Source organism: Elephantulus edwardii, unplaced genomic scaffold (genome assembly GCF_000299155.1).
Source record: "Elephantulus edwardii isolate Elephantulus edwardi_28Jun2011 unplaced genomic scaffold, EleEdw1.0 scaffold00195, whole genome shotgun sequence".
In the NCBI taxonomy this organism is placed as follows: domain Eukaryota; kingdom Metazoa; phylum Chordata; class Mammalia; order Macroscelidea; family Macroscelididae; genus Elephantulus; species Elephantulus edwardii.
In genome coordinates, this window is record NW_006399945.1 from 2,965,529 (window position 1) to 2,982,362 (window position 16,834).

Sequence of the window (16,834 nt, forward strand, 5' to 3'; positions counted from 1 at the left end):
TTTGCTTATTGCTATATTAGTGTCACTCTACTCAGGAAGTACCAGTTTAATAATAGTCTTGGTGTCTCAGGTAACCTGGGTTCACCGTCCTTACAGAGCAGACTTAATGAGAACTTGAGTCTCAGGAGGAATTTTCTTTCCTTCCTTTCCCTTTTGCTTACTTCCTCCTGAAGTTTGAGGGTTGACACGGCCACAGCCTTGGAGGGCAGGCGGAAGGCTTCCTCGAGCCAGAGCCGAACTTGAGAGGAATATTTCAGATGCTAGAAAATGCTTGGCCCATGGAGCAATTGAGCAGTAAGTAGATAACAGCCAAGACCCTAATAGATTGTTGTTAACACACAAATACACACACACACACCCATTGTCAACAAGTTGGTTCCAACTTGTATCAGCTCTCTAGGGCAGAATAGAACTGACCTATAGAGTTTCCAAGGCTGAAAATCATGAAAGCAAATGCACATTTTTCTCCAGAACAGCAGGCTGATGGGTTTGAACTTCCAACTTTCTGAGTAGTAGCTGGGAGTTTAGTCTGCCACCTTTAATCTCTTTTCACCCTCTCTGGAAGGTGCAAAGAGTTAATGGACTTGACTTCTAAAGAAAAATGGATAGTTTGAGTCTAACCAGAAGCTTCTTAGAAAGAAGGAAAGGTGGTCAACATCTAAAAATTAGCCATAGAAAACCCTGGGAGGGAACCCCAAACCAAAACCCTGTGGAGCACAGCTCTATTCTGACACAAGTGGGACCACCACAAGTTGGAACAGACCTGGCAGGAACTGGTTTTTAGTCTTCTTTCATAGAAAGGCCTCTCCCTGGCAAGTGGTAGATGGGATTCCAATTTACAAGAGCCCTGAAATAGTTGGAGATTTACTCAGGGGAATACATTTTAAATGAAAAAATACTGTGTGTTTTTAACTCTCTTTTTGATATTTTGAATTATATAACCCGTTCATGATGGACCAAGAAACTGAGGCCAGGGTGGGTTGTTGCTGGAGGTAATTGAGTGGGATAGATGCGAAGTAGGGGTCAGAAGAGCAAGTTGATCTGAAATACCAGTTAGAGTCATTTACTCTATAGCTTAAATACCCGGGCACCTCGGAGTGCTCAGAAAATCCTCGCTGAATGAATCAGAAGATGCTTGCATGCATGACTCCTTTCTAACTCCCATCACTTTCCCTTTTTTTTTTAAGCTGTGAGGACAGGGACTTATAGTCTGATTTTTTTTATTATTAAATTTTCCCTCCCTTTGCCTTAGGATACTAAACTTGAAACAGAATCTGAGTAAATACATCATAGATTGAAACTGAGTGATCCACAGTAGCCAGGGAGAGTGATACTATTATCTACAATTCATCTCTAAGACCCCCTGAGGATTCTACTCTGCCCTGACTCCCTCGTGCCTAGAGAAGACCAGAGAGACAAATGGAACGAGTCTTAGCAGTTGAATTTCATCTCTAATGTGTTGTGTGACCTGAGTTTAGATAGTCTGCTTCCTAAAGATTCACTCTATCCATTCGAGTTGATTCTGACTCTGAGTGACTACACAGGACAGAGTAGAACAGCCCCCTCGCGTCTCCAAGGCTGTAGGCTTCATGGAAAGAGCCCTGGTGCTGCAGTGGGTAAGTGCTTGCCAGAAAAGTCAGTGGTTCAAACTCTCTCATGGAACAAAATACCCAGCAGTCACCTCCTGTGAAGATAACAGTGCAGGCAACGCTCTGAGCAGTCCCACTTCATAGTTTAAGGTCACTGTGAGTTGGAATTCACCCACTGGCAGGAGGTAAGAAGGCAGTCGTAATACGTTGCCGGGCCTTAATTTTGTCATGAATGAGAGGAGGACTGTGGTTAAATGACTGCTTCCTAGCCATCTTGGCCTTGACACACAGCCCCTGGTCAGAGCCCACAATTGCTGGACTTGCCCGGGCCCTTTGTCTACCACAGAGCCGCTGTTTAATTAGCAAAGGCATGTAGCCCCGTCCAGCCCCTACCAGTCTGCCAGGGCTGTCTAGATACTCTCAGGGTTGCAAGTGCAGAGCTGCTGAGCCTGCACCTTGAGGTCGAGGGCAGTAGAAAGGCATAGACTTTAGAATGGTTGACCTGAGTTCAGGCCCTGTTTAACTACTTAAACAGGAACTTGGACAAAGAATTAGGTGCTCCAACCTTCAGTTTGTTGTTGCAGTCAAGTTAGTGGTGATTCTTAGCAACCCCATGGGAAATGGAAGGAGCACTGCCTGGCGCTGCCCGCCCTGGAAGTCCTTGCTGTGTTGGAGCCCATTGTTACAGCCATCCTGTCAGTCCGTTTCCTGGGGGGTCTCTCTATTTTTCACTGACCTGCTGCTTTACCAAGAGTGATGTCCTTCTCCAAGGTTCATAACTAGAGGGGGACGTGGTTGAGCCTCGGCCTGTTTCCAAAAGGTTGACAGTTTGAATCTACTAACTGCTTCACGGGTGGGGGTGGGGTGGGGAGGGGTGTGTGCAGACAGCCTGCTTCCATAAAGATACACAGCCTTGTAAACACTACGGGGTACGGGGTGGGGAGGGGGGCAGTTCTGCTGCGTCCTACAGGATCCTGTGAGTCGGAATCAACAAGACAACATTTGGTTCGGTTTGGTGTTTTGGGTTGTTTTTTGTCATTTTTACAGGTTGTGATGAGAATGAAAACATACAGTGTTTCAAGCACCTGGTCCGATGACTGGTGTTGGTCCCATAATTGCGTTATTAATGTTTTAGAAACTAGGGAAATTGTTTTACTTCCTCAGCCAAGTCCAGATTGTTTTCCTTAACCTCTGCTCGTCCACTTGTCTCCGTGTCATAAATATTCTGCTTCTCTTCCCAGATTCAGTGCGTCAAGCAGTTGAATGGTGTCATTAGTCAATACTGCACCTATTTTTATCCACCCATTCTCAGGTTTTCATTCCGAGACCTATTATTGTGCTGTAAAAGATAGCTAATTGGTGTCTCTTCAACACTTGCATTCTTGGACAACAATACAGTGTTTTTGCTAACAGTTGAATCCAGACAGACGTTCTGAATCAGCAAGTGCCAGTAGACGTGTATTTGAGGGACTAAATTTTGAGTCTAATTTCTCTGAGAATCAAGTTCATGGTCAGACTGATCCTCATTTCTGAGGTATTTCTTCTACCACAGATGCCTTGCTGAGGTCCTGGGGAAATGTTAGTGGCCAGGAGCTTTAGGCCAGGGAAGATCTTCAATTAGTAAGTATTTTGAAGAATTTAGAAGAGGTAGAAGATTTGATCCTTGCTCCAAGAAGCAAACAGTTTGACCAATGAGATAAGACTTGCATGTGCTAAATAATAAGAGAGAAAAAAGAAAGTATTTTCAAAGCCAAACACCTGTTTTATAGGTCTCGGATTTTTGTTGTTAACTAGCATCCCGTCAATACTGCCTCATAACAACACACATGTCGACCAGAACTGTCCCGTAGGGTTTCCAAGGCTGTGACCTTTCAGAAGTAGATCAACAGGCCTGCTTCTGAGGGACTTCTGGGTGGATTTCAACCACCAAACCCTAGGCTTCAAGAGCACCACCCACCCACTCCATCTGGATTTATGATGGTAAATATTGAGTGGAGAGTCCCAGAGTAGTGTAAACTCTAATGAGCTCAGCCACTAAACAGAAGGTTAGCATTTCTGCTCTATCGAGGGGTGCTTTTGAAGAAAGACTGGTGGTTGAAGTACTTCTGGAAAATCAGCCATTGATAACCCTATGGAGCATAGTTCTGCTTTGGCATGAATGAGGTCCCCATGAGTTGAAGTTGGAGGGGGAAGTTGAGTATCAGGGCAGCATGAGGAGGAACATAGGAGCTGAGTCAGACCCTGAGGGGAGAGCAGATTGAAATCAGCAGTCAGGAATGAGTAGGGCTTCGGAGTCCAGTGGCTAATCAGGGAGTTGACCTGGATGTGGAAGCATCTGAGAATGGGAGACAGGGGAGGTTACGGTAGGGTACCCTCCTGCCATGTTGGAGAGCATGGAGATTTGGCTGTGTCATGGATAGGCAACCACAGAACGGAAATGTGAGCTTATTTAGTACGGGGCTTGTATAGGTTCTGGAGCAGGAGATGGCTGGGTGAAATGAGGACTTTAGGAAGATCAGCAAGACAGGGGTGGAGTGGGGCCGGCTGTGAGGTAGAGGAAGAGTGATGTGTATTTAGAGCAGCATTATAGGTCTGAGGTGGTGAGACAAGGCGAAGGATGAGGTAACACCAAGAATGGGACCCCAAATGAAGATGATGAGCCTGGAGAGTCAGAAAGCTTCAAACAGCCTGTGAGAAATCAAGGTCAGAATCTTACTTTAGAGAGAGAAACAAGAGTTTAATTGAAGACGTATGATTTGAGATGTTGACTCTAGATGTCATCTTTCACATTTAGAGGTGGTCATCATTAGTGTACAGATTATTTTCTTGTGGCTGTCATCGCAAATTACCAACAACTCAGTGGCTTAAAATAAGAAATTTACTCTCTCTTTATTATAGACACTACTCAACACTACCTCGTAGCTGACCTCCAGCAGAGGAGGAGATAGCCCATCTTTCTGACCCTCAGATTAGCTGCTGGATCCCACCTCCTTTTGGTTGGCAAAACAATTCCTTATCCACTAAGTCACCATGGCTAGAAGTCTCAAGTCCAGCTGTTTCGGGGCCGTGATCTTTCTAGAGGCTCAACGGGAGAATTCACTTTTGTCTTGTCTAGTTTCAGGCGGTTGTGGCTTCCTTGGCACATGGCCACACCATTGCATTTGTTGCCCATCTCCACACTTCGATCTCATTCTCTGTCTTCTTCTGTTCTGTTTCTTCTGGCAAATTCCACAGGATTCAAGATCCATGTGGATAACACATGCTGATCTTCTCTTGAGATTTTTAATCATATCTCCAAGAACCTTTTTCCAAGTTACATTAATGAGCATGGATTTATTTTCTTTGGGTCATATTCAATTCAGCTGTTCTCTAAGGAGAGGATGGAAATGAAAGCAGAGTGACCCAGGGTGGAGAGGAAACCACCAATAGATGATTCGTAGATGCCCCTTCACATGGTCTTGTTTCTTCTGTTCTCCATGCCCCTTCTTTTTTATGAGAACATTCCTGAGATTAGGACCCACCTCACTCTAGTATGACCTCATATAAAAAGCTCCATTTTGAAACAAAGTTCCATTCGCAGGGATAAGATTTTCCTTGTCTTTGGGCAACCCAGTTCAGCCCATAACACCCCTTAGACTCAAACCTGTGTACATGCTATGTGCTCGGCACTATGCTCAACTTTCTATGTGTTAATTTAAAACACATCATCTTCACAGTATGAGAAGCCTTTCACTCTTTGGCTAAGGAAGTAGAAGCAAAGGATGATTAAGTGCTTTGAATCATTCGGCAAGCCACGTGGAGCTGCTGTGAGCCTTTATCGGTAGCCTTGGCTTTATTTTCCCTCGCTCTCACTCTTTCTGGCTGTCATTCTGCTTTAATACATGATGTAGGTGGCTGAGTAACAGCTATGGAACAGAAGCATTGAGCATTCAACCCAAGAAAGAGATCCTTCCCTTAAAGTTGGTCTCTCTCAGGTCCTAGCCAAGTACATTTGCTTATAAAATTACTAAAAGGAAGAGATTGAGGCAGTCTTACAACACGGGCAGGGGCAGTCCAGCCAGGGCCTCTGGGGTGCCTGCCTCACACTGGGTACCAACCACTGTGGACACAGCTGTTGTAATGGAAGGCACAGTGGCCACTGCCATGACCTTGCGCACATGGGCTAGCATGGAAGATGAGGCCATTGACACATGACAGATTGTGTGTTGTTTTTTCTCTGCAGGCCGATGCTGCAACCAGCTTTCTGAGGGCAGCAAGATCAGGTAACTTGGACAAAGCTTTGGATCACCTGCGGAATGGGGTAGATATTAACACCTGTAACCAGGTAAGTGGGATGGAGACAAGGCATGTTGTCTCTGGAGAGTAACTCTTGCTTGCTGCCATTTCATGAGGGCTTTAAAACCCGCCTAAACTGACCTTTTCTTGCTGGCCGCGAAAGTCCTCGAAGGGCTTCCACCTGCTGAGGGTCCCAGCCTTGGTGTCTCCCTCCCGCCCGATGCAGGTTCCTATGGAGAGGGGCTAACACTGAACAATGTGGTGGGCCCAGTTCCGACTCCCTGCAGACACATCTCTTAGAAGTGGCAGTTGGCCCCCTGCTGTTGTCAGAGTCAGTGTGGCCTTTGAAAGTGGGCAGGGCAAGAGGAAGCGCCTTTGAAGGGTGTGTGTCAGTGGTGACATTTCATCTGCTTTGTCCAAGAGCAGCCTTTGTGGAGCTTGGCCATGCTGGGAAGAAAGCAGGCATATGAGGCCTTGTTCCGTCAATGAGTTGAGAAAGACAGGTCTGCTGTACAGGCTTGGTGTTTGTAGCTTGTGGTGGTGAATCCCAGCTGGTTGGCCTGGACCGGCTGTTGTGGAGTGTGTTCAGGATGAGTGCGAGAGCAAAGAGCTAGGTTTTTAGCTGAAAAGTCTAGGAATTAGCTAAATGGAGAGGCAAACATCCTCTATAAAGAGCACAGGCATGTGGCTTGGGCCTGTGGGTTGGATGACTTTAACAAAGCTGCCTGGGGCAGATTCGAGCAACACAAGGGAAGTCCTTGCACATGCTTCCCCACCCTCCACCACCTCAGCCCCACTTCCCTGCCCCTCCTTCAAGTACAAAATACCACAGGCTGTCCTCACAAAATTGAGCCACTGTTTTGGATTCAGTCGGTTTTCTGGTGAGATTACTTCAGAGATAGACATGATCAGAAAGAATGGGATGGGTGAGTTGTGAGCTAGGCAACAGAAGTAGGCCTGAAATTAGAAGCAGAAGCCCAGGAGAATGGATTTCAGCAGGGAAATTTCCCTTTGTAGACTTGACTTCAGATGAGCCAACTAGATGGGAAGGACCAATCTCGTCCTCCTTTCTCCCTCCTCCCTCTGCCCAAATACACAGGCACTCCACCCATGAGGACGTGGGAATGTCTCTTGTGACTCTAACCATGAAGCTCCAGGTTATTGTTTGGATAGTCAGTTTGAGACTCCAAATTCATTTCTTTCACAGAAGAAACAGAAAGAGCAATGCAAGGGAGAAAGAAAGGTGTGATTCTGGCCATTAGAGCAGTTCCGGGGAGGGGGCTTGGGCGTGGCTTTAAGAACCTGCTTTTGGGCTGTGGGCCACCAAGGGTTGTCTCTGGCCTCCTCTCAGGTGAGAGAGATTGCTCTCTCTGCCTCCCCTAGGGGGGCCATCCTGGGAGTGGAAGAGTGAGAGACCTGAAGCTTCCTTTGTTCAGTGCAGAGGCTAGAAAAATACTGATGACTGCCTCTCCGCAGTGCGGCTCCCTGGTGGAGAGTGTCACCCCTTCCAAGGCCTTCCAAGGGTTAAAATCCCGGCTCTCAAAGGAATCCATTTAGCAGAAATGGGGACAACCGAATGTTCATAAGCCTCAAGCCAGTGCTCATTTTCTGTGTGAAATTGGAAGGTTTTGATGAGACCCAGGGAATGGCTTTTTCCTGATTGGTCTCAATTTGGTGAGGCAGAGACTTGGGATTCTCTGCCTGGTCCCTCTGCTTGCTCTCCTCAGAGCACCTCCTTGGTTCATTTCAGGCTCAGAGAGCAGCAGGCACCAAGGGATTATTTGCACTTTATTGACACTATTTCCGATCGGCCTGCTGCCAGTGACAAGGAGCTCTTAGTCCTGCTATAGGCAAGGCGGAGGGGAGGCTCCCAGCTCAGACTTGAGATGGAAGCCATGGCGAAGGCTAACCTCTTTCTTTTAAAGAGGAAAAAGCTGCAAGCGAGGAAATGAATTTCAGAGGTGGGAATGAAAGAAGAGTTTGCCATAGTGCAAAGCCTCCTTGGCTCTGGTGATGCTACACATATCCACTCTCAGAGCCTCAAATTCAGGACCCATCTATTCCAGCCACGTCTTTTCAACCTGACCTCTGCAGTGACACCGCTGCAGACAGGCTGCGCTGGAAGGAGCTTGTCAGCACTGTCTGAGTCTCATTCTGGTTTTACTGGGTGGCTGATCTGGTTTGATTTTGCTTTTGAAGGGGAAATATAGGCAGCGAGGGGAGAAAGAGAACTGTGGTGGCCAAGCTCATGCTCTCATTAAACACATTAGTGCATCTGTCGGGACCACACTGTTTCTCCATAATTTTCCCAAGATGGACCTCACAGTGGAACACGGAGCATCCTTCTCTTTAAAACACACTTTAATTGCTTAGAAGAGAGACAAAAACAGGCTGTTGTCATGGCTTGAGGGGTCGTGACTTGGGAATTTGCGTCTGGTTTGAATCTTTTGAATTTGTCGGCTATAATGGGCAGTAATACAGCAAATGTTGATCCTTATATAAGTAACACACTTTCAAAAAATGTGTTTTGTGGAAGCAAGATGAGCTGCTAGCCGTAATAGGAAATAATTACTCTAAGTAGCGTGGAAAGAGGAACTCTTAGCTTATATAAGAGACACCTGAATACCCAAAGGCAATTTCCTTTTTGCATAAATTATCTTCTGTTAAGAGTTATTATTACTATTATCATTACACTTAAAATGAGGGAAAAAACCCGAAATTCACACGTAAGAAGACACACAGACTTATTCATTTGCCACTGTCTTTATAGGAATGCCAGGTTCTTTAATTTAATCAAACGTTGTTGAAGCTCCCAACCCATGGATCCCGTGTCATCATGTGCATCTCCGTGTGGATGTGGAGTTCTGGGATTTGTTGTTGTTGATGGTGTTGAGTACCGTGGAGTCAGGACCGACCCAATGCTGACCCTTCCAGCTGGTTTTCAGAGGCAGTTAAGTGCATGGGAGGAGATTGCCCATCCTTCTCCTTCAGAGCAGCTGGTGGCCTCGAACACGTGCCTCCAGGATTGCAGCGCAGCTTCTTGCCACTAGGCCACCAGAGCTCGCTTCTGGGATTTAGAGATGTATTTTTAAAAAGGCATAGTCTCTGTTTTCTCTGAATTGTATTTTGATGGGGAGAACTATTAATCTTGTAAGCACACCAATTGGTATACAAACACATACTGTGTTAGGAACCATGACAAGGAGGCATAGGATTTATATGAGAGATGCAACCTGTAGTTGGGGTCAGAGAAGGCTTCCTTAAAGAAAAGATAAATGAGCTGAAAGAAAAACAAAACAAGAAGAGATTTGCTGTGTGATTGAGCCTGCAGCCCAGTGTGTTACAGACATCCCACGAGGTGTCTAAACTGTAATCTTGACAAAAGCAGATCCCCTGCCTTTGCTTCTACACTGTTGCTGGGTGGACTTGAACCACAAACCTTTAGGTTAGTAATCAAGTTCAAATGGTATTTGCCAACCAGAGCTCCTGAGCTAAAGGAAAAGTAGAGGTTAATGCAGTGAAGAAAGGCAAAACCAGTTCATGCAGGGAGGGAGAGCCGCCTGTGCAAAATCTCTGAAGCAGTACAAAGTGTGGCGAGTTGAAGGACAGTGGACAGGAGGGGCCAGAGGACAAGGGAGAGATGAAGCTGGACTGTCCCTTCAGCAACTTGAACAACATGTCACAGGCTAGAATAAGGTGCACACCTGCATGTGTGTGGCTGCTGCACCAGCCATTAACACTGTCATTGCTGGGTTGAAGTGAAGAGTCCTCGGAGAGAAGACTGTGTGGCAGAGCCGTAGAGGAGGGGACCCATGAGAGATGGAGATGATGACTGTTGGCCGAGAGGAACGGGAGCATTTCAACATGGTAGCAACTTATATAGCTATATTACTGCATCTTGCATATATAGGCCATTATAAGGCTTTAATCTTTATCCCAAGAGGAGAGAGAATGTTAACCGTGAATTCAAGCACAGAAGTGACATGGTCAGAGCTGTGCTTTAAAGGATCATAGTGACTACTGTGTGCAGAGGAGGCTGGAGGGCCCAGAGGTGGATAGGGGCAAGCCAGTTCTGAGACTACCTTTATTGATTCAGGAGAGAAAGAGTCATGTTGGTGGAGAGGAAGCAGAATCAATAACATCAAGTGCTGGCTTGTATGGTGGCAGGAGAGGAAGGAGATGATCAGAATGACCTCAGCTGTATGATATTTACAGTGGATGTATGGTGGCACTATTCACTGAGATAAGGTGTTCAATGGAAGGAAACAAGAGGTAAGGAGACAAGAACAAGCCTAAGTGGAGATCTTGTTGAGGTATCTTTGAGGTATCTAAGTGATGTATGATATGATCCTAGAATTCAGATAAAAATTTGGACCCAAAGAGAGATATTTGGAAGTCCTTCAGCATTTGAGGAAGTAGAATGCTGGTATTGGCTAGCAAAAACAGGCATGAGAGGTATGTTGCATATAATCCCCACTAGTGTCATTCGGTGGCCTAGTGGTAACAAACTATACTACTATTATGAAGGCACACAGTTTGAATCCACCAGCTGCTCTGTGGGAGAAGGATGGCAATATCCTTTAGTATGATTAAAACCTGCCAGAGGGTCAGCCGTGGATCAGTTCCAACTTTATGGTACACAATACACACACAAATATAATAGTGTCTTTGGGTAGGGAGCCCTAGTGACCTAGTGTTAAGCTGTGCGGGAATTCCAAAGGCACACAGTTCAAAACCACCAGCTGCTCTACTGGAGACAGATGGGCAGTCTCCTCCCAAGTGAGTTATTGTCTTTGAAAACCCACTGGAGTGTCAACTATGGGTCAACCCCCTTGACACCAGCAGTCAGAAAATCAAAAGACAAATTGGGAAAATCTGCTATCAAGGACTTCTCTGGAGTGCTAAAGAGCAATATTGTTGGTCTAGAGCCTAAAGTGCTCCTGATCCAAGCCATGGGCTTCTTCTGCTTGCTATGGACCCGAGGGCTGGAGAGTAATTATGACTGGCAGAAGAAGAATCAATAGAGTATTGAACATACCGTGGACTGCCAACAGAACAAACAAGTTGTGAAACCAGGTTACTCCTTGGGGACAAGGATTTTGAAGCTCCATCTCACATACTTTGGGCATGTAGCCCTTTGAGGAGGACATTATAATTCAAAGGGTGAAGGTTAAGCACGTGAGAGGAAGACCTTGGATGAGATGAATTGACACAGTGACTGTGGCAATGAGGTCAGTGTCAGAGACGATGAGGTTGGCTCAGGGTAAGACAAGGTTCACAGCTATTGTTCATAGGGTTGCTGTACGTCATAGTCAACTGGACAGTTCATAACAACAATGGCATCGTACCAGCTACTGTTCTAGGCTCTGAATAAGGTGGAAAGTGTCTCTGTTTTCATGGCACTTATATTCTGGTATATAAGGGAGATTGTAACCAAAAAGAGAAAATAAATATTTCATTTCAACTAACAATAAGTACTTTTGTGGAAAATAAACCCTATTTTGGAGAGATAATTAGGAACATGGTCCTATGGAAACCATTTTTGTTCTGGGGTTTGTTTTTGTGTGTGTGGTTCTTATTTCCCCCTTTTTTATTAATGATTTTTAAATGCAATATATATATACACACACACACACACACACACACACACACACACACACACACATATATATTTACAGCATATTTTTTCCATTTCCGTTTTTCTCCATTCATTCATCATTGCACATTTTCTTCCCTGCCCACCTATCCCCACAGTTAATTTTCTCTTTGAAGGAAAAAAAAATCTTTCATTGTTATACAATCTCCCCACCACCACCAGTTTTGAGAGACCTGAAAGTAGTAAATACAAAGATTATGTGGTTTTGAGGGGAGAGCATTTCTGAAAATGAAAGAGCATGTGCAAAGGCCCTGGGACAGAAGTGATCTTGGTTTTTAGGGGAAACGGGAAATTGAGAGGAATGAAAAGGAAAGTGATAAGTAAGGAAATAGGAGGAATTTCCTAAATCTCAAATCATGAAAGTCTTGCAGGTCATGATGAGGATTTTGGAGTTAAATCCAAGAACCATGAAGAATTACTGCAAGGTATTGAATAGGAGGATGACTCAGAAAGCTCTGTTGTTGTTGTTGCTGTTGTTGTTGTTGGGTGCTGGCAAGTACGACTCAGAGAGATTCTATAAACAATAGATCTTAACCCTGTCCTGTCCTGTGCCATCCTCGCAATCTCTGACACAGTCAAGCTCATTGATACAGTCACTGTGTCAGTCCATCTGGTTGAGGGTCTTCTTCTTTTTCACCATCTCTCCACCTTTCCAACCAAGGAATGATGTCCCTCGCCAAGGAATAACCTCTCTTAGCAACATGCCCAAAGTAGGTGAGATGAAGCGCTATCATCTTTGCATTCAAGAACCACTCTGACTGCACCTTCTCTAAGACTTATCTGTTTGGGGTTTTTTTTGGCTGTCCATGGGATGTTCAGCACTCTTTTGCAACATCACATTTCTAAGACTTCATTCAATTCATTTTCGGTCATCCTTATTCATTGTCCAGCTCTAAGATGCAAAGGAAATGACTGACAAGACCACAGCCTAAACCAGTCTCACCTTAGTCCTCAAACTGACATTGATTTTCAATACAGACTTTCCCAGTGCAATGCATTTCCTGATTTCCTGACTGCTGGGACTAAGTGCATTGATATGGAAACTTTGAGGAGAGTAGAGTTGGAGCACTAAGAGAGAAGCATTGAGACTGATTAGATGGCTGATGCATTGGACCATGTAAAACTCAGTAGTAATTGTGAATAAGGGTAAACAGTGAAGGTGTGAAGCCAGAATTGTCTCCTGAGGTATAAGGCAAGGATGCCATGGCTGTGGTGAGCTCAGCACACAAGTAGGAAGGAGCCATAACCAAAACTCACGGCTATCAAGTTGGTTCAGACTCATGATGACCCTACATATGGTTTCTGAAGTTGCAAATCTTCTTGAGAGATTACTTAAGATTTTTTCCATAGAGCAGCTAGTGGATTCAAACTGTTGACCTTTCAGATAGCAGGCTAACACTTAACCTCCTACACAATTAGGGCTCCTAACTCTCCTGGGGTTATGACCTCTTTGATGTTACAGCAGGCACATTGTAATAGACTCAAGGCTCAGCACAGAAGTGATTGTGAAGGCATCCCTGAGCCTATGAAGTACTCACCTCTTTAACAATTTATCGTTGTTATTGTTGTTGTTATGTGCTCTCGAGTCACTTGCAACACACTGCGATCTTATATACAACAGCTCTGCACTCTGCTCTATCTTGAGCCAACTTTATTATTTCTGACACAACTACCCCCATTAGCACCAGTCAGTGAGTCAGTCCAGATCATCAAGGGTCTTCCTCTCTTGCTCTGTCCCTCCACTCTGCCAAGTGTGATGTCCCTTTACAAGATCTGGTCCATCATTGCAACATGTCCAAAGTATGTCAGACGAAGCTTCAGAATCCTTGTCTCCAAGGAGTGGCCTGCTCTCACCCTCTCTAGGATGAACCCATTTGTTCTCCTAGCAGTCCATGGTACATTCAACACTATTCTCCAGCACCACAACTCATAGGCATCAGTTCTCCTTCTATCATCCTTAGTCATTGTCTAGCTTTCTGATACATAACAAATAATTGTGAAGACCATGGCATGGATCAAGCACACCTTAGTCTCCAGACTGATGTTGTTGCTCTTCAGTACTCTGGAGATGTCTGACAGCAGATTTCCCCAGTGCAATTTGTCTTTTGATTTCCTGGCTGCTGGTACCAAGAGTGTTGAATGTGGAGCCAAGGAAACTGAAACTGTGAACAATCTCAGTCTCTTCATCACTTATCATAATGCTGCCAATTGGCCGAGTGGTGAGAATCTTTGTTTTCTTAATGTTGAGCTTCAATCCATATTGAGGGCTGTAGTTCTTGACCTTCTGCAGCAAATGCCTTAGGTCCTCCTCAGTTTCAGCAAGCAAAGTGTCATCTGCATAATGCAGATTGTTAATGAGTCTTCCTCCAAACCTGATACCACATTTCTCCTCAAGAGGCCAGCCTTTCTGATCATCTGTTCCACAGATTAAAAAAGTATGGAGATAGGATGCATCCCTGGAATATACCTTTCTTGATTTTGAGCCATGTAGTATTTCCTTGCTGTGTTCTGATGGATTCCTCCTGGTCCAAGTATAGGTTTCACATTAGCACAATCAAATGTTCTGGGATTCTCATTTTTCTCATAATCAGCCACAGTTTGTTGTGATCCACACAGTCAAATACCTTTGCATAGTCCATTAAATAAAGATAGACATTGCTCTGGTACTCTGTGCTTTCAGTGAAGATCCATCTAACATTAGCTATTATATTCCTAATGCCACGGCCTCTTCTAAACCCAGTCTGGACTTCTGGCAGTTCTCTGCTGATGTGCTGTTCCAGTTGTTTTTGAGTATTTTCCAGCATGATCTTGCTTGCATGTGGCTTTAGTGATCATGTATTTATAGCTATCTTATCATTTCAATCATGCCTAACTTATACTGTATTGATGTTGTACGTATTTTATCTCTCCTAATAAATGGTAAGCCATTTGAAGGCAAAGTTCATTCCTATGTAGTCATATTTTGCCCACAGCATCTAGTATAATTTGTAATAAAGCAGATACCCTAATGTGCATTTGATTAAATGATTATTTAGTTACATATGTACCAATATTAGCTTCATGTGTTTCAGTTTTCAGACTTTTTGCTAGATCCTTTAAAAAAAACAGAGTATTTTAATAGAGAAACCAGAGAGTGACAAATATAACACTTTCTGGCATGAACTAATTGAATATAACATTTGACATTTAGCTACATTAAAAGACAACAAGAGAACAGTCGGAGCCTCTGTTCTCCTGAATTCCTATATTTGTTGGGTCAACACAGATGCTCCACTGGGAACCAAAGCTGTAGCTCCAGGGGCAAAGAACCTCATTATTTCCATTTTCTCTTCTGTTCTTATGTAACTAACAAATGCTGGCTCACTTGGCCTTTCTGATAGAAAATACGTGCTTCTAAGACCCCAGGAGCAATTTTCACTCTGAGAAGAGAAGCATCAGTGTCTACAGCTCTGGCACAAGGTGAAAAGGGAGGCGAGATTTTTCCAGACTATCCCGGTCATACTATCTCTCATTACACTCATTACACTGTCTTATGTCTCTCCACAGTACTTGTCACTATTGAATTTAGGATGTGTTTGTTTATTTCTGTCCTCGCAGCTAAAATGTAGTTAGCATGAGAGGAGAGGCCTTTGTTTTATTCAGTGCTCAGTCCTAGGATACCTCCTGACACACATTGGTGTGGTTGTTGTTAGTTGACATTGAGTTAATATAACTCCTGGAAACCTCATGTGTGCGGAGTAGAACTTTCCAGAGAATTTTTGAGGTGGTGACTTTGCAGAAGCAAATCTCCCGCACTATCCCAGGGACTTCTGGAAGGGTTCACACTTCCACCCTTTCAGCTAATAATACAGCACTTAAACATTTGTGCAACCACATGACACTGCATAAGCAAACATTTTTTGTTGTGTGCTGTCAAAGTTGGAACCGATCCATGGCTGGCCCTCTGGAGGATTTTTAGAGGCAGAAAACTGCACAGGAAGAGGTTATCCATCTTTCTTCCATAGAGCAGCTGGTGGATTTGAACCATGTTCCTTTAGGTTGGCAGCACAATTCTTCTCCACTAAACCACCAGGGTTTGGTGCTCACACATGATTGTAGACTGACTAAATGGAAATGCATAGGTGTTGATATTGTAATGTCCAATGATTAAGAATTTATGCTTTAGTCTTGGAATCCCTAGTTGGTACACATAGCTAACTCACTGGGCTACAAGCCAAAAGGTTGGAAGTGTGAGTTCACCCAGAGGTATTTTAGAATGAAGACTTTATGATCTTCTGAAAAATCAGCTGCTGCAATCTCTAGAAATCAATGTTGCAATCTCTGCAGATATTGTGTGTATACAAATTATTGCATTGCTGTAAATTCTGGTATTGTGTATTCTCAACACAAATAACAAGAAGACTATATCTTTTTTAAAAAAAATATAAGAAAACTAACACAGTTCTACTCTGACAAACATGAGTTTGACATGGGATGGGGGCTCCATGAATCAGAATTGATTTGATGACAGCTGGTATATCTCACACTTGACCAGCTAAGAACTTGACCTGAGCATGGATGCATGGTAAGGGCATCATCGCGCAGTGTGTTCTCAGAATAATGATGCGCCTCACAGTGATGCTGAGCTCATTTCTCGCATCAGCCCCACTGCTCAGGTATGTGGTGATGTTTTCTGCAGTATCCAAATCCTCAACCATATGAATGAATGATCTCAAAGACTTGAAAGATTCCCAGTTCCAAATCACATCCAGTTAAAGCCCACACTCATTCCTCTAATGCTTCCTAAATGCTTGCATGTGTGTTTGGCAGCCCTATGACTGCTGGCTACTTCTTTATCTTGACAGTAAAAGGTGTTTAGAAATCTCAAGTAGCTGGAGCACCTATAGCAATAATTTCTGCAGCACAGTTAAGTTCTTGCACAGCAGCCAGATGCCAAGTGTTTTGTCAGGATTGGTTGAGCTCCGGTGATTGCAATAATTACTCCTTATCCAAGTTACATAATGTTAGCGCTCTAAAGACCCAGAGATCATGGAGGTTAGCTCTCACGTAGCTGAAGAAATGGAGGCTTTTAAAGACGGCTCCTAAATACCTTGAGGGGTTTTGCTGCTTAGATTTTTTGTTGTTGTTGTTGACTTCGGTTATGACTTTGGTAAGATAGGTTTAAGAAGACCCACATGAAGTTTCTTTGTTCATTCATTTATTCCGTAAGCTAACTGAGCACTTAAGATGATCTCATTACTATGCTAGAGGTAAGGGCCCAGAAAGGTGAATAACATGTAGCCCCTGCTCTCAGAAAACTCAAAGAAAGGAAGAG

The 16,834-nt window shown here is 44.2% G+C and overlaps 1 protein-coding gene across 1 annotated transcript in view; it reads left to right on the forward strand.

Moving 5' to 3' along the window:
* Positions 1–1,589: 1,589 nt before the first annotated feature.
* ANK1 (ankyrin 1, erythrocytic) overlaps positions 1,590–16,834 on the forward strand; it is a 131,392-nt gene continuing 116,147 nt past the window's right edge. Inside the window, exons 1-2 of the mRNA XM_006897006.1 lie at positions 1,590–1,616; positions 5,812–5,913. Coding sequence (XP_006897068.1) covers positions 1,590–1,616; positions 5,812–5,913 — 129 coding nt within the window. The remainder of the gene's footprint in view (positions 1,617–5,811; positions 5,914–16,834) is intronic.